Raw genomic sequence first — 20703 nt, 5'->3', positions numbered from 1 at the left:
TCCACTGGAATGACCATGTGGTTAAACAGTAAGAAAGAAAAAAGTATTTACCTGTATAGTACGGATGAATGAAACAGAGACCCTCTCTTCAAACTCATTAACAGGTGTGTACAGATTCAATACCTTGACAATCTGGAGAGAGAAAGGGTAGAGCAGTTGGCATATTTCACAAACCGGCTGGCTCTTCACGGTGTGGAGTGTGGGAAGGACCTGTGTGCCTCCCTGTTAGTTCTGCCCGGGGTCGGCTGGGAAAGGGAGGGAGACCATGAAGGGCATGTTTGCCTGTGTTTGAAGTTTTAGAAGAAGAATGCAGCCAGATAACATTGTAAGGAGGAAAAATTTAGAAAAACATTCAAACTGTACAAAATATAACATGAAAAAAGTGCCCCTATTTTTATCCTCCCCATCTCCTAAAGCAACAACGGCTAACCACATCCTGGGCAACCATTGAGTTACTTTCTATACATTCTGGCTTATGCTATTTTTATACAAGTGGAATGAACTGTATTAATGCTATTCTGCAATTTGCTGTCTTCACATAAAAGCATATATGGGCACATTAAAAATAACAGAATTAAATATTATTCACTTTAGATCATCTTAACACATATGCTTAGAAAAGAGTTACTATAAATGAATAACACAAAAAACAAGGTCTTTAAAGAAACTTAGCCAATAATTTAAGGAGTAAATTCTTTTTTGATTGCTTTTTGTTTGCTTGTTTTTCTTTGTGCATTTCTGGCTGTCCTGGAACTCACTCTGTAGACCAGGCTGTCCTTGTACTCGTAGAGATCTGCCTGCCTCTGCCTCATGAGTGCTGGGATTAAAGGCGTGTGCTATCAGCCCCTAGTTTAGGAATAAATTGTTTTCTTTCTTTTTAAAGATATATTTATTATGTATACAGTGTTTTGCCTGCATGTACATCTGCATGCCAAAAGAGGGCACCAGATGTCATTAGCCGATGGTTGTGAGCCACCACTTGGTTGCTGGGAATTGAATTCAGGACCTCTGGGAAAGCAGCTAGTGCTCCTACCCTTTGAGTCTTCTCTCCAGCCCCCGGGTGTAAACTCTTAAAAAAAAACAAATTTATTTCACAAAATGGCCATTTTTATTTTCCTTTTATGGTGCTGGAGGGCTTGGGACAGGGCATCTCTGTGTATTCCCATGCTGGCTTTGAACTCACTATGTAGCCCAGGCTAACCTCAAGAACATCATTGTTTATGTAAGGTAGAAAGTGATTTTCATCATCAGTGAATGTACATATGTGTGTTTATATCTATCATCTATCTATCTATCATCTATCTATCTACACACAATATATGTATATATATCTCATATCTCAAATGCAGTCTGAGCTGGACTGGAGCTTGCTGTCCTCTTGTATCAGCTTCCAAGGGTTGGGATTATAGCCTGTACCACCATGCCCAGTCTCACTTTCAAGTTATTGTTTAAAGCTGTGCTAACATACTAGTCATCACAGTCACATGTAGTTATTTACATTTAAAATAGAAAGTTAAGGTGAGGACAGTGCAAAATGTGTGGTAAGCACCAGAGAGACATGAAATAAAAGTCAGGAATACCGAGCAGTCTGTGAGTGACCCACTGGACTCAGGAGTTAGGCACTCAGAGGCAAGGGATAGAACTGTGCAAAGAAGGGCTGTTCACTGAAACTTAGCAAATAAATCAAATAAATAACTGGACTGAAGGTCTACCTAACTCTTTGGGGGCATGTACTAAAGTTGAAATATTTGAGTTCTAAAGCACATTCTTTAAAAGCTGGAGGACAGCAAATATCTATAAATAGGGTTTCCCCATGGTACATTACTTTCCATACTTGGAAGAAACGGGGAAGGAAGGTTTCAAAACCATCATCAGTCCTGCAGATTTCCGCTTATACGTAAGCCTGTAGCGGGAGTTTCTGCAAACATGAGTCTGACACTAAGAAGCGACAGATGGCGGTTCTGACTGTCTCCCCTGAGCAAAGTGAGTTACACTGGCCACAGCTGGAGAGCTGAGCACTGGGAAGACGAAGGCTCAGCCCAGGAAATGCCAGGCAGAGAGAACAGCAGGCTCTTCGGACGCCTTCTTCCTCCTGCTGCTGTTTCCCCTAACACCCTTCCTACCCTGTCCCTGCCCTGAAGCTCAGTGTTGCACAGTGGCACCTCTCAGAAAAAGGCTGCCATCGCCTCCAATGCTTCTTGTAAAGCATAAGAGCAGAATCTGCTAGAATTTCTATGACAGGGCCAGCTTCACGCATCTCTGTTCCCCTTCTCATTTCATTCTCAACTGAAGTACTTTTCCCCACAAGTAGATATTGTGTGATGGGGATAACCATGTGAAGAACTGAGAGTTAGAATTATTTTGACCATGTGTGTACACACGTGGGCAGTGCCAGAGCATGTGTGTGGAGGTCAGTGAACACCCTTTGGGAGTTGGTTCTCTCCTTCTATCATGTGGGTTTCAGGGAACAAGCTCTGATCATCAGGCCTAGCAGTAAGAGTTTTACTACCTGAGCCACCTTGCTGGCCCCAAGTAGAAAAACATAAAGAACCATTAATTATTAAATAGCATAGAAATAATTTCACGATTGGAGCTTCACAGCATATATGCCCCACAGGAGCAAGGACTTTGTTTTGTTCAAGGTTGTACCTCAGGTCTGAGAACATTACACAGAGTACTGGCACTTACTCTTTGCTGAATATTCTTTAGATGACCATTAGTAGCATTGAAATGTACAAATCGATCATAAACATCTCCTCTCTCCTAGATTTACATCATCATGTATCTTCTCTGTTAAGGGAGGAGGCCAGTGCAGAGAGGAGAGCAACGGCCAGGCCTGACTCCTCTGAATTGCTCTGTGATGGCTACTCTGGTGTGCCACCCCAGCAGGCAATCGTACCTGGGCAGTGGTCAGCGCATTGCACATGGAGCAGATGGCCTCGGCATCGTCATCGGTTTTCTTTTTCACTTGCAAAAGCTGAGCAGCTTGAATGAGAGGTTCCAGGGTCTCTTTTGCCCCACTGTTCATTAGATTCTTGTCACGTAGCCACTCTTCCAATTGACTGACATTGTACCTATGCCAAAAATAAAAAGAGAAAGTGTAAGAGAGAATAAAAGAGAAAATGCAAATTTGCTGAATACTGCCATAAGCGTCTTAATTTTGTGTATGTAGCCTTGTCAGTCAAAATGACAGGTAGTATTTTTGTTCAATTTCCTAAAATCTAATCAGCTGTGCTTTAACATTTATCATTATAAAGTCAGAGGCTTGTAATTGTAATTATGTAAGACTGAATGACAGGAGGCTGCAACTCTTTATTGGGAGATAGAAACAAAGTCATCAGAGGAAAAGTTATTAGACTTGCTAATAAATAAAACTGAATACGTCATATGACCCTCTCCTTACTAAACAGCTGACTAGAATGTACTTTCTGGCTTCTCCTGCAATTCAAACATAGGTTCCCTTTGCAGGATAATCCTCTTAATTCTTCACACACTCCATCTTCCTTAAGAAGACTCCAAATTGGGTGACTGAATAACCAGATACCCCAACATATACCCCAGACTCAAAGTGCTCTAGGGAAGGGCCTTGAAAATGGGAACAGTAGCCTGAGAAAGCCTAGAGATAGCTGAGAAGGACAAGGGGAAGCCCTTGGAAGAGACAAAGACTCCAAACTGGAGAGAGAAGGAAATTACACAAGATGCGAGGGTTTAGGTACTCAGCTATCTGATGGTAGATTTCAAACTACAGTTAAGGCAGATGGACACATAGTTAGAATTCGGTCACCAGGCAGATAGAGTATTATGACATTAAGGTGAGCGACTTCTACTGGATGTCATGGCGCATGTCTGTAATCCTGGCACTTGGGAGGTAGAGGCAAGAAGATAAAGAGTTCAAAGTTATCACCCGCTACACTGTGAGTTTGAGATCAGCCTGGCTACATGAGACCCTGTCATTAAAAAACAAAAACAAATGCAAAACAAAAAATATGCAAATTTCATGAAAAGTTAGAATCCCCGAATGGAGGGAATACCTTAAAGTGAAATGTGGATAAGAATGATAAACATAGAACACTAGAGTTCGCTAGTAGCAACTACAGACTTTGTAGAAAACCCCTTTCTCTTTCTTGGTGAATACACTGCTTGGGCATGGCTGTGCATGCCTGCATTCGTAGCTGAAGCAGAAGGACTGTGAGTCTAAGACCAGCTGAGTTTTCTCTAAAACAAAACAAAAAAACTAAAATTCAAAAATGGAATATACTTTTTCTTCAAATTCAACTGTTAGTAAATTATCTCTTTGGACCTATTATTTTTCTTCAACTTAAGCTTTTTTAATTAAAAATATTAAGTGTATGAGCTTGGTTGGATATATGTTATGTGCCATGTGCATGCAGTGTGCACAGAGGCCTGAAGAGGGAGTTGCATCCCCTAAACTGGAATTATAGATGGTTGTGAACCACCACACAGGTGCTGGCAACCTTACCTGGGTCCTGTGCAAGAGCAGTAAGTGCTCTTAACCACTGAGTCATCTCTCCAGCCTATTCTCATTCATATTCCTAATATGGAAAGATAGTTCCAAGAACAACCACCAAATACTAGAAAGTTTCATTTTTTCCTTAATATTGTCTTATCGTGCAATCAAAATAAAAAGAAAACAAATGTCCATTGTTGTGTATTTTGCACATCCCTACACTCCTACAAACAAGATGGCTTAACAGAGGAGCAGGGTTTCCTCCTGAGCAAGAGAACCCACCCAAGTGAGAGAACTGGCTCTACACCAGTCACTCCCTCATGCTTGGCCATGTGGCACCGACACTGGGTGCACTGCTTGGAAACAAGCCATCAGCCCTCGAGAGGCAAGCAGGGCAAGGCTGCCACATGTTGATTTGCTTACCTGATCTGCATGCCTTTGCTCCAAGAGCACATGTCCTTGCGCAGGAGGAGGTTGTTTAGGGTGATGGCACCCACAATGTAGAACATCTGCTTGACCACCTGCTTGATTAGCTCTGGGTCCATCCCATGCTGACACATGACTGAATGGAAGGAGTTGAGCTGCCGCAGGATGGAGTCGAGTGTGTAGGTGCCCTCGTCTGCGATACTGGAGGTTCGCTTTCTGAGCCCTGTGGGCTTCACCCCGGATACACCCTGAATTGTTTCATGCTCTAGCATGCCTGAGACTGTAGAAGTATTTCAATTATTAAGAGGATTCAAAGGGAAGTGCATATGTATATGCACACACACTCTCTCTGTCTCTCTGTCTCTCTCTCTCTCTCTCTGTCTCTCTCTGTCTCTCTCTGTCTCTCTCTGTCTCTGTCTCTCTCTCTCTCTCTCTCTCTCTCTCTGTCTCTCTCTGTCTCTCTCTGTCTCTGTCTCTCTCTCTCTCCCTCTCTCCCTCTCTCCCTCTCTCTCTCTCTCTCTCTCTCTCTCTCTCTCTCTCTCTCTCTCTCTCTCTCTCTCTCTTTCTCTCTCTCTCGGAAATGATCTGAGAATGAAGATAGTGGGAGAAGGAACTTCCCCAAGAATAAGCCTTTGGATTTTAAGGAAAATGCTGAGATCATAGAGAAGGAGAAAACCATGGCCAGACCTTACCTCCTTAGAGTGTCAGCATAAACTTTAATGAAGTAGCAAGGATTTTAAATAAAAAAATCGTCCACAGTATTAAGCAACCTTACTGCTGTATTTTCTAAAATAAGCAGCAGCTTTGGAATTGCACTGGCCTGTAGTAGCTGAGAAGTTTTTGAGAGTGGTTAAATAAATGTTATTTGTATTTGATCTCAGGCAGGAAAACAAAACCCAACAACAACCACAAATCCAAACAACAAAACAATAGCAAGAAGACAGTAAGAAAGGCATGGCCTTGGGAAGCAGTCTTGGAGAAGACATGTTAGAGCTGGAGGTGTGGGGATGGAGAGCTGAGCCCCACAACTATAGTGAGACTTTGGGAGAGCCTTGGTTTCTCCAGGTTTAATCTCCTTGCTGAAACTCTCTCTCTCTGTCTGGTTTATGCCTCCTTAGAAGGCTTCTAACATGTCTACTCTGAGATACTCACTCTGAGATGTCATCCCCTGCCTGGGAGGCCCCTGAAAGCAATGACCATGCATGTTTTTGTTTTGTTTTTTTCCCTTGTGCTAAACTGAGCTCTCCACAAACCCTATATGGATTCAAAAACATTTGTTACTGCTACTAAATGTCTGGGAGATGGGGATAGTTGAATAGGACAGCTTAGAGGCAAACTTCTTGTTCAGCCAATACACCTGGCTGTACCCAGGGGCAAAGATGAGAAAGATCGGGGAAACTGGTCTTCTTTGCCTCTGTGTACTTCCTGAATTTTGGCCAATCTAGAGTGTTTTAAATTTATAACTTCTGAAGGCACAAGATAAGACATAATTGCCTACTCATACGACCTCTTCAGATTTTTATGTCCCCAGCTGTTTTAACTATGGGCCTGTATAAGGATTGAAATCTATGAGCCCACTAAGGGAGGTGAAAATGTAAAAAATGTGGAGAGCACATGATCAGGGGAAGAAAATAAGGGAAGTTTGCTGTAGTATGAAGAATGAAAAGCCTCAAATTTGCCTTGAGATAAAAGTGGTAACTTGAAAAATCAAAACAATTTGCTATATCACAAATCAGCAACCTGTAATTGGACAGGACTAATTTCTATCAGACATGCCACATTTCCCAAGGGAATCAGACAACCCAAGTTATAAAAGAACCTTCAGAATTAGTATAAAGAGAGGTGCATGGACTCACACTCCATGTATGTATGTATGTATGTATGTATGTATGTATGTATGTATGTGTGTGTGTATGTATGTATGTATGTATGCATGTATGCATGCATGTATAAACAGGAGCACATGTGCCACTCAGCCAATGGGAAACCACTACTTAAATATTCCAGGAGACACACAACTCAACCTGGAGTGTCTTGTACAAGACTATGACAGCTGTTATTGTTGCTACAGTGTCTTTCCAGCCACTTCACTGTAGACCATGCCAGCCTCCTTGGTTTCCACTGGTTCCCCCAGGAGGCCCGGTGCAGTAGTGCCACAGTATTGGAAGTCTGAAGTCTTTGACAATTGGACAACTGGCAAAGTCTAGTGCTAGACATGAGGCACAGCTAAGTCTCTTCAGCCCAGACTCTAGTACTAGCCTCAGTCTTGGGGAGACTTTACTACTTTATGTTCCCACAGGACACATGTACCACTGGCCTCACTTGCTGGCAAACGGATGTGATGCTCAGGCACACTGGTCTTACCTATCATTGGCTGAAGGATGTTCTCTAACACCCTCACAAGCTGCTGGTAAATCTGAATGGCCAAGTCGCTCAGCACTTGCCGATATTCAGCAAGGTCAAAATTGGTGAGACAGTGTTCATTCTGGCGAGATGTGTTGTGCTTCATGAAGCCCTAGAATCAACGCAGTGTTAGTGGTGGACAGGAAGCCTGTGCCTCTGTCACCTCTCTGTCCCCAAGTGTCTCTGTCTGTGTCCCTCAGCACCCTCCTGCCCAGTGCGGGGGTGATCACTCTCAACACTGCTGCCTGTGTCTCACTCCTGTCATCACCCCTTCCGCTTACTGCTTTGAGTAACATAATCTTGGCAACCCATACTTAAGGCTGTCTAACAGCAAGATGAGGGAATTTAACTGAAGAAAAAAGTATTTAATAAAACAGCAGGCCTACTGCCAAACACTAAATAAATACTTGAAAGTACTCTGTAGTTCTTAGCTCTTTAAATATAGTCCTACTATATATATATGCACAATCTTCTTGAGTAGGCCAGTTCTTTATGGAGTAAAAAATAATGAACTTTGTCATCTTCCCTTAACTCTGGAATCTATACAGTGATTTCAATTAGACCTTAGAGAAGTTTCCAGCGGCCTCGGTTTAAGAGGAGGCCTCCCCAGATAGGCAGCACTTCTTCCAGTCACTCTGCTCCCCAGCCCCGCCTAGCGATGGAGCTGCTTTCTGGATGACACAGCGTAAACGTGGTGCCAGCCCACACCCTTCAGGGCCTTTCTCAGGGTTCTGCTCGTTCACCTTTTTGGGTGTCTGCTTGTCTTTGTATATCCTATCATTTTTCCATGCCAGTCCTCTGCTCTGGGTGTCAGAGACTGCTACTGACTAAGCTTCTCTGCCTGCCTTACTGACAAAGGATGAGGGGGTTGGAAGGGGTAGGGTCAGGTCAAAGGTCTCCAAGTTGTGCAGATGCAGAGTCACAGTCCGGCTCCTTATGCCGAGATGAAACAGGCAAATGGATGAGCCTCACTGAGCCTCAGTGTCCTTATCTGTAAAATGGGTTTAATGCTAACCAATTCAGATATTGTAACAATTAAATGACAAACATATTCTGTATGTCAAGTACTGTCAGACACACAGGAAACAGCTTTTGATAATAATCAACAGTTTACAATTTTACACTTAGTAAATCTATCAAACAATGAATGAACATTTTACTACAAACAAAAAAAGTATAGATTTTTTTGGACTCATCCAAAGATACATATATGATTTTTTTTCTTTCAAGACACGATTTCTCTGTGTAGCTCTGGCTGTCCTGGAACTCGTTCTATATACTAGGCTGGCTTCAAGCTGAGATCTGCCTGTCTCTACCTCTAGAGTGATGATATTAAAGGTGTGTACCACCATGCCCAGTTACATATATTATTTTTGATTATTCCTCTTTGTTGGTTACCTTTAAGGTACCATGGTTAGCCTAAACAGACTCTTTCTTTAAATAATTCCTTTTTCTTTAAATAATTCTTTATCCTAATGTTAATTCTACATAGACCACCACAACATACTAAGAAAAAAAATTGCTTTCTGGTAATTATTCACTGGACTGATGCTTGGTTTGTTTTTGCCATGCTTCCTCAACTGCTAGGAAGGAAGAAATTACATCACTGCATAGTTTACCAGAAGATAACAAGCGGCAGTGAAGCAGTATATTTCCAGGCCACCTGCTTGGGGGTTTGGAAATTAACATGATTCAACTGTTTTCTAAGCTTTCCCTTTAAAGATTAAGGAAAGTACAGCATGCTGTTTTTAACCACCAAGGTTTTCTCACCTCTTCTCCACTATATTGCTTCAAGCAGTGCAAAAACCGGCACGTGTTAGAAAGCCAGAAGGAGACAGTTTCAAAATCATCACCTCTTTTCTGAAAGAGAAAACACATCTAAGTTTTCTTATCCTTCGGGAAATAGCTGGGCAGACACAGAAGACCCACTTCTTTCCAATGACTGTCGCAAAGTACCGCACAATTAAAGCACATTTTAGCTTTACATCTTTGTCAGCAGGTTAATCAGGTCCCCTGGATGTTTGTTACTGTCCTTGCCTTAGGAAAGTATTTCCACTCATCTAACTTAGCTGTCACTTTGTGTAGAAAAAGGTTCATTTCACATTGGCCCCACACCGACTTACTTTGCTTGTGATTAATGAAATGAGCCAGAAAGAGCCAAAGGCACAAAGGATATAGTAATTTCTGTAATGAAGAACATGACAAAGGGTTTGCCATCCTCAAATGCAGCTTGGACTAAAACTCTTGTCAAAACAAACTCTGTGAGCAGTGAACCAAGGACCGCACACTGAGTGGACAGGGAACCTGGCTGGCTCTTGACCACCATGGGATGAGTACAGGGAGGAAAAGATGCAGACTTGAAAGAGATGCTGGCACTGGAAGTGTTCCTCAGTGGTCAAAGGGCAGACACAGTGGAGATGACTATGAGTTTGTGAATGAACCTTTGCAGTTCAGACATGAAAAGTCACAGAATCATCAATGTTTATCTATATTTTACACAAGAAACATTAAAATAGTTACCTGGGGTAGGGGCCTAGCATTAAATAACTATGATTTTACCTTAGAAGTTCTTTTCAAAAGTGATATGAGGGACTGGGTCTGTAAAGTGTTTACCACATAAGCATGTAGCTGCTGAGATTGAGCCCTAGCAGGCATGTGAAAGACTATCTATCTATCTATCTATCTATCTATCTATCTATCTATCTACCTCTCTAACTACCTCTCCATGTCTATATCTGGTCTACTGTAGCCTAGACTGGCCTCAGACTCACTATATAGCTGATGCCAGCTTTCAATCCTGATTCTCCCACCTCTATCTCCCAAGTGTGCCACCATACCTGATTTAAAATGATATATATTCCTTACTGATACATCAGAGCACAGCCTGGATTTCTAGAAACTACAGAACATCTGTCTTGGATCCTGGTTGTTACTCTATATCGTAAAGTATACCAGAATAGGATATGCTATGAGGAATGGTTAATTTCTTATAGCATCATTTTTTAGATAATAAAATTAACATCCTTAAGTATGCATAAAACACATTAAAGATTTGGAGGATATTATTCTGAAATGACTTTAAGAAAGAAATCCTAGAAGATATTAAGCCCAATTAAGTATTTTTAGCTGAGATAAGAGAACTGAGTTCAGGTCTCTACTTTGAAGAAACCTAGCTTTAAGAATATTGCCAGAATTATAGCTGAGTGGTGGTGGTGCACACCTTTAATCCCAGAACTCAGGAGGCAGAGGCAGGCAGATCTCTGTGAATTCATGGCCAGCCTGGTCTATAAAGGGAGTTCTAAGACAGACAGAACTGTCACACAGAAAAACCCTGTTTCAACCTTACCCCATCCCCTTCCTCCAAAAAAAAATTGGCAGAATTAAATAAAATGTTATGACATTCCCACACACAGGCAATCACCCTATGGCTTGCATACAGGTTTGACTAAGAAGTCTAACTCTTCCACAGATGTGGACTGTATCTACTCCCAGTGGTGATGCTGGTTGAGCTGGCAGAGAACATCTTGGTATAAATTGGGAGGAGGCAACATTAGTCACAGGCTGTTGTATAGGACAGAGTCACTGAACATCTTTGCTGATATCTAGGTAAGCCTACCTGTAGAGAGCCTCAATATAGGCTAACAGAAATCTTATAACTGTACCTACACATTATCAGTATCCTTAGCATCACCAGAAACAAAAGCTAACCAACCAAACAAAAACAACTGGACGAAAGCAGAAGGCGATTAAAGACAGGACTTCAAAATAAACAAACTAACTCCACTAAAATAGCTTCTTTCCACGTGAACAGGATAGGTCCTCTCTGTTCCATTAAAGTAAAATACTCTGGGCCACTTCAAAATACACTTCAGGGAAACTTTAAAGCATTTAAAACCAAGTCGCACCTCTCTAGTAGTTATCTCAAGATAATATTTTCTTATAATGAGTAAACTATATCAAAATTAGATATCAAATTAATGCCATTTTGACTCACAAAAATTAGACAAGCCCAAAATTATTTTCAGTTTTCTATTTATTAGATAAAATGATCTGTGAGCTAAAAACTTTATGGATTCTCAATATACCTTAGAACAGCTACACTGTTTTAGAGCCTGTGTCAAAAAACTGCTGCTAACGCCGGGTGGTGGTGGCGCACGCCTTTAATCCCAGCACTCGGGAGGCAGAGGCAGGCGGATCTCTGTGAGTTCGAGGCCGGGCTGGACCGATAGCCTCCAAAACAATACAGAGAAACCCTGTCTCGTAAAAACCAAAAAAAAAAAAAAAAAAAAAAAAAAACTGCTGCTAAGGTCAAACTAGGGATGCAGGGCAAACACACTTCAATTCAAACTGTGGATATAAGGCAATGCACACTGACTTAAAGTGGAGCACAAAGGCTGTAGTAAGCACTCTTAAAATCATTAACTAACATGTCATGATTGATCAAATTAAACAAATGTATCTTAAATTAGGTTTAGAAGGGGGAAAAGTTTTAAAAATCTGTATAGGAGTTGACTTAAGAAAAAGTAAACATGCCTTTTATCCCAGTACTTAGGGGGTTAAGGCAGGTGGATCTCTGAGTTTGAGGTCAGCCTGGTCTACAAAGCGAGTTCCAGGACAGTCAGGGCTGTTTGGTTGTCATAAAAAACCAAAACCCAAACCCAAACCCAAACCAAACAAACAAACGAAACAGTGAACACATAGTCTATCTGGCATCAGTGTGTCCAAACTTAAATGAGTTATATTTAGAAAACATTTATGAATTTAAAAGAGGAGCCTTCAGAAGCCCCACACTTTGGAAAGCACTGTGGAACAGATGACAGAGAAAAACTTCGCTACAGAAATGGGGAACCAACACTTGACAGAGGCCACAGAGGCTGGAGCAGAAAGGTTATAGAGAAGACAGCTTCCTACAGCAGGAGTCTGTAGTTCAGCCTGAAAAGGGTTTGTGAAGAGCAGCTGTGCCGAGTCTAAAGAAGAAACAGTCTCTGCACAGACTGGCATCGTTAACAACCATGAGAACTGGGGAGTGTGGAACTGACCTTCAAGACTTTTTTGATGCTGTTAATTGTTGACGTCAGCAACGACCTTACTTTCTGATCATCATTCAAGTAGTCAGCATGCCGCACACACATAAATAAGATATATGCTGGTAACCCTGGAATCAGATTGACAGCCACACCACGTGGCTTCAATTCTGAATAAAGAAAAGGAGAAACAAAATTATGTAACCTTGAAAGTCTTTGTGGGGGCATGTTTTGTGGGAGATAAAAGCACAGTTGTGTAAGAGCTCAATCATTCAGGGCAAGTCATAAAACAAAACAAAACAACCCCCAAACTCCCCAAAACCCAAAATAGTATTTTAACAGCTCATTAGTGAAATTATTGACTATGGGCACATCTACATAAAATTCATATATCCTTCTGTGATTTTTCCCTTGAAGTCCAGTCTTATCAACTGTCCTGAAGTCTCTGCTCAGGCACATCAAATCAAGCCTCTCCCAAGCCAAGCTCTCCATTCCTCATGGTGTCTTCTCTACTAATAGACCTTTGCATGTTCAGCTTCTCAGGTCATAAACCTCATCATTTTTAAAACTCCTTACTTTTCTCACACCATATACCCAACTTATCAGTCCTGTTTGTGCTCCCTGCAAAATATAGCCCAAATCTAAGTACTTCTACTAGCTACTCCCCAGTTGAGGACATTATCGCCTCTTTTTGGGTTGCTGGAATAGCTTCCTACCTGATCTCTCAGATCCACCCCCTGGTCCCAGATAATTGCCAAGTATCTACAGCTCTACAACTATTCACTTAAGAAAACACATGTTAGGTTATGCCACTTTTGTACTTCTTTGCTCACTTACAAAATTACAAACCTGAGCCAAGCTGTGGGGGTGCACACCTTTAATTCCAGCACTTGGGAGGCAGGTGGATCTCTGTGAGAAGCCAGCCTGGTCTACAGAGAGAGTTTCAGGACAGCCAGGACTGTTACCACAGAGAAACCCTGTTTCAACACACACACACACACACACACACACACACACACACACACACACACACACACACACACGTACGTGTATCTCTCCATCCAAACCTGACTTGTGCTCTACACTGTCTAGCCCTGTGCTTCCCCATGCTCAGCTCACTCTGCTCCAAACAACTCTCCTTGCTGTTTGGGGAACATGCATGGCTCCCACGCAGGGTCCATGTCCTTACACCTTTTCTGCCTCTGACGCTCTTTCTTCAAAACCGAAACTTGTTCCTTATACTCTTTACCCACCATGCACAGAACACACCATCAGAGTGTTTCCTGACAATTTTATATAAAACTATATGCCTGTCTTTACTCTCTATCCTTTTTACCCTTTAAATCACCAGCTCCTAAAACATCTTGTTAAATGAAGATCATGTTGAAATGGAAGCACCTCTGAACCTGTGTATAGTACTAAGCTGAACGCCACAAAGCTGAGGAGTTAAATTAGGTGTACTTATCAATCCCGTCGCTGTCACCATGGTAGCTGGGAGGAGAGAAAGGCAAAGGCTGATGGTTTTAGTTCACTGCTATTTAGGGGTCTATGCATTTGCTCCTCATTTTATTCCCCCATATATTCCTCTCAGAGTTTACACTCAAGGTCTTAAGCTCCTCCCAAATGCCCCTTCCACTCCCTTTTCAATTGTCCCATCTTTTTTGTATTTTGCTGGAATTTTTTTCCTTAATTATTTTTTTCTTCCATAGTATTGAATTGTCCTAAATGCAGTTAATCTAGGGAATGAAAACAGAAATTTAAATATCTAAATAGCATATAACAGTGGCATCCAACTGTGCTCACATTTGGGAATCCCTGAGACATTTCCAGAGTAATACTAGATGTGGCCAAGCTTTTCTTTGGAAACTTCAATTTCCCTATTTTGGGGCAGGGGATTATCAACATTTTTAAGAGCTTCCTGAGTGTGCTGAGGCGATGGCTCCGTATCTATCTAGTACTATTCATGTGGCCCTGGGTTTAATCCCTGCGCCACCACCTCCCCAACACAACCTCTACGTGCTGGTCTTAGAGGAAGCACATATAGGCCTTAGTACTTGTGAGGCAGAAACTGGAGTACTGTGAATTCTACATTAGCTTTGGCTACATATCTAGGCTCACTTGGGCTATATATGATGAGATCCTGTCTCAAAACCAAACCAAAACAACCCAAAATTCCTGAGTGATCTTAACATAAAGCCAGAAGTGAGAGGCCTGGCTTCAAGGGACCCTGACAAATGGATCTGAATCATGTTCTCTCACTTTGATCATGAGCGCTCAGAAAGGACTCTACCACAGCACCACCATGCAGTATGAAATGACAATTCATAAAACTTTGGAGTTGGACCTGCCAGGGGTTTATATCTATGGTCTTTGATGTTCAGAAAGCTGAAACTCCTGGTAACTCCCAGGAGTTTAAGATTAGCATGGACATGATAGGGCCACTGCCTAAAAAAAGAAGTGTTAGCATTTAAAAATTTTTAAACATGTTTTTGTTTTGTGTGTGCTGTATAAGGGCCTGTGACAATGTGGGTTTGTGGAAGCCAAAGGATAGCCTGCAGGACTCTACTTTCTCCTTCTACCATAGGTGAAGGAACTCTGGCCAGCCTGAGTATGGCAGGTATGGCCCTGGTAGGCCTTGCTCTTCTCCTTGATTCGCTCTGCCTTGCTAAAAATGGTTAGATTACATCCCTAGAACTAGTCATCAAGGTCTATTCTCTTACTTGGCCACTTCCTTCTCCTGAGGTTGACTACCAAGGTCTAGCAAAGTATTGAGGTCCAACAATCAAAAGCTTTGGCTTACCTAATTCACATGCCCAATGAAAACTAAACACCTCATCCTAACAAGGGGTTTCCTCTTGTACCTTGATAAACTGACATTTTCTTATGTGCCACACCTGTCTCCCTTTTATCCAGGGGCAAGCCTTTGTGCCTCTGGGACAAAAATACCCCTTCCCCATCTCCCTTGTTCCCTGCCCCTTCTCCCTCATTCACAATCTCCAGTATCTCTCTTATTCCCTGCCCTCTCTTCCTCTGGGGCAAATAAATCTCCTTTGTGCTGAGAGAACTTGGTCTTGGGGGGCCTGAGCCAACACTGATCTTTTACAATAGGGGTCCTGGGAACTAAACTCAGATGATCAGGCTTGACAGCAATCACCAATACCCACTGAGCCATCTTGCCAGTCAAGAAAATCCTTTTAAGGACTATTAAATCAGTTTCAAAGCTAGTGAGCAGCCTTCCCAGCACTGACCTGGCTAGAGGGAATCTTACCCATGCAGAAAGCACTTGCCTAGAATCAGGTTCTTAACAAGCTTCTGCTCATCCTCCCTTTTGTACTCCAGCATTCCTTGGAAATCCTTTTCTTTCCGGGGAATGTTGACTGGCCGGATAGGCTCATCAATGATCTGTCCTGGAGATATGTTCTCCATCTGACCCACTTCAGGAGAAACAAAAAAGGAGAGAAGTATTTGTCAGGTAGAATGGTTGAGAGGACTCCATGCTCTTGTAAAAGTAAGTGGACTCTGCAAGAAATGAAGCTCTTTCACCCCTTTAAAATAGTTTTCTCTGCTGAAACTGGGTAAATAGCATCATTAAAGAGAAATTCTACTCTAACAGCCACAGAGCCTGTTACACAAGCAGTACATCAAAAAGTTACCCAGAGACTGGCAAGGATTTTTTGTTTGTTGGTTTTGTGCCAGGTTTACTCTGCCGTAAAATCAAGTATCCACAGCACAGAAGAAAAGTCCCCAGCATATGCAATTTAGCATATTTGCTAATGAACCTTTACCAACCAAAAGTAGTTATACATATTCAGACTTTTGTTTGCAAAATGGAAAAACAAGGTGGGAATGGCAGAGCATACCTGGAATCCCAGCACCTGGGAAACTAAATCAGGTGATCTAGCACACAGGACCAACTTCAGCTATATACCAGTTTGATGCCAGCCTCAGCTACACAAGCCCCTGACTCGCAAGCCAGCAAACAAGCAAGCCAGCAAGCACATCTCAGAGGAAAAACATTCCAAAGGGGACATCGGAAGCACATGCTAATTCTAAGAATCCAGTATTCATTCGTTAAAAGCAAAAGACCATTTATTCAAAATTTACCATTATCTCAGATTCAAACCACACCAAGATAATTGGTAAGAGAGTGCATATTAGCACAGATTGATGTGGAAATGCCTAAAATAAGGCTTATTTTCTTCTGCTTACTTCAGTTGTGTGCGAACAGATGACGCCTCCTTTGGAGGCTACGCAATAAGATACCACCTGGGATGCAGAAAGCAGGCCTTCCCCAGACATTGAACCTGCAGATATCTTCTTGAACCTGCTCTCTTTGAGAATAATTTTCTGTGTGAAACGAATCACCCAGCCTGAGCAGCCCAGAGAGACTGAGTCAGCAGTCACTCAGCCTGGTGCTCTAATACAGCATTCTTCTATGACCTGCGACAATCTCTGTTTTCATTTTCTAGATTCTTACAAACCCAAAAGGAAAATACTCCTTAATTTTTTTCCTGGAAAGGAAAGAAATTCAAAAGAGTCCCTAAAAATTTGCCCTTTCTTCCCAAAGTACCAGGAAGATCTTAATGTCATGGTTAACCAGTCATCAGAAAATTTCTTACAAGTAGAAAAATTCTGGAAAACATGATCTAAAGCAGAGAAACCAGAAGGATGAGGTTCTAGACCTATGATCTAACAGATCTAACTACAGTTTCTGGGTTTTTGTTTGTCTTGTATCAAAAAAGTTACTGGCTTCTAGAATATTTCAGGTCTGTTTTTTTTTAAATGAGAGTGGAGATGTAACACCCACTCCTGGATTAAAATAGAGCACCATGCACACCAGATTTTGAAAGACTCTACTTATCTGTAAGACTCTACTTTTCTGCTAAAAATTATATATGTTCACATTTTTCTTTTAAAAAGTTTGCTTTTTAAAAAAGTGTCCTTAATTTAATATAGCCCACAAGAGAGACAGGAGTCTTGCTGTTTTACTTTAAGGCAAAGGGGTTTGAATATGTTTAACACATTTAAGGAAAAAAACAATAACCTTTGATTATTAGAAGGGGCCTTGTTGTACAAAGCCTCTGGTATTTTTCTGTAAAACACAGATGTGGAGAGGAAGAGAGAAGTGTTGAAAGAGCTTGCCATGTTGTGCCGATTTCATTTTATCCTCTATATAGAAATCATTTAGCTCAAAATATAAACTTTATGAAGAACTAATATGTTTTTTCTTGTTTAACCCATGAGCTGCTAGCACAAATGTTATTTTTTGTTTGGCTTCCAGGATAGTTTAACTGAAAAATTAGATTTCTAATTGACAATGGTCAAAAACGAGTAGCATCTTGAAATATTTTAACCTATCTCTTCAAAGGTTGAGAGTTTAGTTCACTGGTAAAAACATACATTTAAAAGAAAACTGATTTAAAATGTGAAATAACAATGGATTTTATGTTTATTCACATTCACTAATGTTGGCCAAGAGTCACAAGTTTAACCACCTCACAGGTCGATAACCTTAAAACAGTGTTTTTACAGCAAATACTCTGCTGTCTTATCATGATGTCCAGTTCAGTGTAGAAGTTCCCTGGAAAAAATAACCTAGATTTTTAAGTATTGCCAATGAACATTACAGCTCATGTGTGTAAACTGGAGTTTCAAAAGTTTCTTCTTGTATTTGTATCGATGGTGTGTGTGCAAATCATGAGTGTATGCATGTGCGTAGGTGCACATGTGTGCATGTGGAGGCCTGAGGTTACATCTGGCGTCTTCCTTCATCTGTCTCTACCCGATGTATTAAGGTGGGGCCTCTCCCTGAACCCAGAACTTGCTGTTTCAGCTTGTCTAGCTAGCCAGCTTGTTCTAGGGAATACTCTGTCTCTTTAAAGCTAGGATTGTAGGCAGCTGCCATGATTGATAACTTTTTAGGCAGGTTTAGGGGATCCAATCCTCACAGCTTTGTGGAAAGTGCTTTATATGTAACGGTATCTCCCCAAAAGTTGCAGTTTCAAAAGTTTTAGTGTAGTATATGAATCATGTAATGCTAAGGGTCTATATAAAACATATGGCTAATAAAGTAATCTTTCTGACATCTAAACAAACATTTCAATATCTGTATATTAAAGAGTAATCCCTCTTCAAGGTTAACACCCATGGTACTATGCTCTATTATAGATCAGACACTGTGCTCCTTGTAACTGTAAGAAATAAGAGGTGATTTCCACACTCAGAATGCTTTTGGTCTAGTATAGAAACCAGCGATTCAAACAGAAAAACTGCTAAAAATATGACAGTGAAAAACCACAGAAAGTATGAACCAAACACTGGAGGTAGGGTTATCTGATCTATGCTGTAATAAGCATGCTTCTGAGGATGCGACATGTGCCTTTGGTGCCAAAGAATGAGCAGGGCTCGACCAGGACACCGACAGCCAAACACAACAGTTACGGTGTAGTGTGAAGGGGTAAGGAAGAGCAAACCCAGAGTTCACTGGGGCAGATTCGCTTGAATATTTCAAGTGGTGGGTACGCTCTACCCTTTGTGCCACATGAGAATCATAAAGATGACAAGTAGGAAATACGACTTGTGGTAAGGATGAGCATATCACTTGTGGTCAAAATGGTAGACCTTGCAAAGATTTAAAGGGAATTTAATCTTTGAAATTCTGTCTCTATAATGCCTTGAGCAGTCATGGTCATTGGAATGAACTTAGCATCTGCTTTGGTCTTTCACAGCTAGATCTCAAGCACTTGCAACTGTGCCTAGCACCTAGGAAGCATTCAATAAAACTTACTGAGGGAACAAACTAACCCACAAGACAACATTAGTATGTTTACATAGGATTTTTTTCAAGGAGCTTCTCTATTCCTTATAGAAAGAATTACATTTTTAAATTGTATTTCTTTATAATTATAATTCATATGTTCTGACTAACTTTTTCCTTTCTATGAGACCATGAGTTCTTTGAGGATAAACTCTACCACATTCCCTTCTGTATCTCTAGTAATAACATGTAGGCTGTGTGTAGCACTGGCTATCACTACTGTAGATGCATCACCCACATTAACTCATCCAGGTCTTACAAACCATGTTTGATGGATAACATTATCATTCCCAGTGAGAATGTGGGAAAACTGAGACAGGGAGAGGTTCAGTAACTTGCAAATATTCTAGGAAGTAGGAGAGACAGGGTTGGAGTCTAAGAAGCTGCCTCTGGAATCCTTGCTCTTCCACACAGAGACGTGTGTTAGATGTTTGCTGAATGAATTTTCTCCCCTTGCAGTTTACTGTTTATTACTATGAAAATTATCCCCAAATGTGGAAGTAGAAATTTCTACTCCTCAGAGGTCAGGATTGTCAAAAGTCATTTTGCTTATTTCTCTAAAAATTCACCCAGTGGAGGTTTATACTAGCAACAGGAAATAAAATTTGACAAATATTATAAAGTATGTTTAAGTACCTTCTAGTTCACCGATTTTTTTGGCGAAGACTTTCAGTTGTTTTTTCAGTTTTCGGACAGTTTTATCCTGTTTTTCAAGTTGTTCCATCAGATCCTAAGATCAAAATGAGAATTACATTAGACAGATCCAAAGAGGCTGGGTACAAGCACAAAGGAGCACAGACATAATCCCAGCAAAAGCACTGTTAGCTTTACATACAAGCTGCAGAAGAGCTCACTCGTGGAGCCACCGCCTGGCTCCAACTGGCAGACAAGGGAGGTGCAGCTACAGTGACGGCAACTAAAACACACACTGCAGTAAGTTCCTTTACAGCGTGATGGAAGTCTTCCAGCAGACTCCTAGGGGACCCGACTCATAGACGCATTGCCACTTTTGAAGGAGGACTGAGCAAAAATGAGGTTTTTTTTTTCTTCCAAAAATGAGTTTTGATGAGTGCAGAAATATTCTGTGGGAGATCTGAGGATGGCTGCACTTAAGACTGGCGCTCCATGTGTAAAGGATCGCTATAATTTGCCAATTCTAAACTTAGCCTTAAAGCCTAAGAAACATAAAGTTTGGGGAAACCAAAAGAAAGTTGAGCCAGATGTTGTAGCATACACCTTTGGTTCCAGCATTCTGGAGGCAGTAGTGGGTTGATCTCTGTGAGTTCAAGGGGTTACAGAACAACACTGTCTCAGAAGCCAAACCAAACAACAAAAAAGCAAGAAAAAGGATAGAGCATTTTGCTACATAGCACGAAGGTGTATGCCTATAATCCAAGTACCTGGAATTCTGGGAGAGAATTCAAGGCCAGCCTGGCTTATGCAGTGAGAGTCTGTCTCTGGGGGTGGAAAATCTGCCTCAAAGTGGTGGCCCACACCTTTAGTTCCAGGACTCAGGAAGCAGAGACAGAGACAGGCAATCTCTGTGAGTTCAAGGCTTGCCTGGT

The 20703-nt window shown here is 41.4% G+C and overlaps 1 protein-coding gene across 7 annotated transcripts in view; it reads right to left on the bottom strand.

The window, feature by feature from the left end:
- Myo5a (myosin VA) overlaps positions 1-20703 on the bottom strand; it is a 151400-nt gene that overhangs the window by 5937 nt on the left and 124760 nt on the right. For all 7 annotated transcript variants that reach the window (XM_040739870.1, XM_040739872.1, XM_040739873.1 and 4 more), the window contains 8 exons: positions 19775-19868; positions 15609-15755; positions 12337-12491; positions 9068-9157; positions 7259-7409; positions 4892-5174; positions 2900-3074; positions 52-132 (listed from right to left, as the gene is read on the bottom strand). In XM_040739870.1, the coding sequence (XP_040595804.1) occupies positions 52-132; positions 2900-3074; positions 4892-5174; positions 7259-7409; positions 9068-9157; positions 12337-12491; positions 15609-15755; positions 19775-19868 (1176 nt within the window). The remainder of the gene's footprint in view (positions 1-51; positions 133-2899; positions 3075-4891; positions 5175-7258; positions 7410-9067; positions 9158-12336; positions 12492-15608; positions 15756-19774; positions 19869-20703) is intronic.

This window comes from Mesocricetus auratus, unplaced genomic scaffold, assembly GCF_017639785.1.
Source record: "Mesocricetus auratus isolate SY011 unplaced genomic scaffold, BCM_Maur_2.0 Super-Scaffold_100691, whole genome shotgun sequence".
NCBI classification, from domain to species: domain Eukaryota; kingdom Metazoa; phylum Chordata; class Mammalia; order Rodentia; family Cricetidae; genus Mesocricetus; species Mesocricetus auratus.
This window is presented reverse-complemented; position numbering and strand designations above follow the sequence as displayed.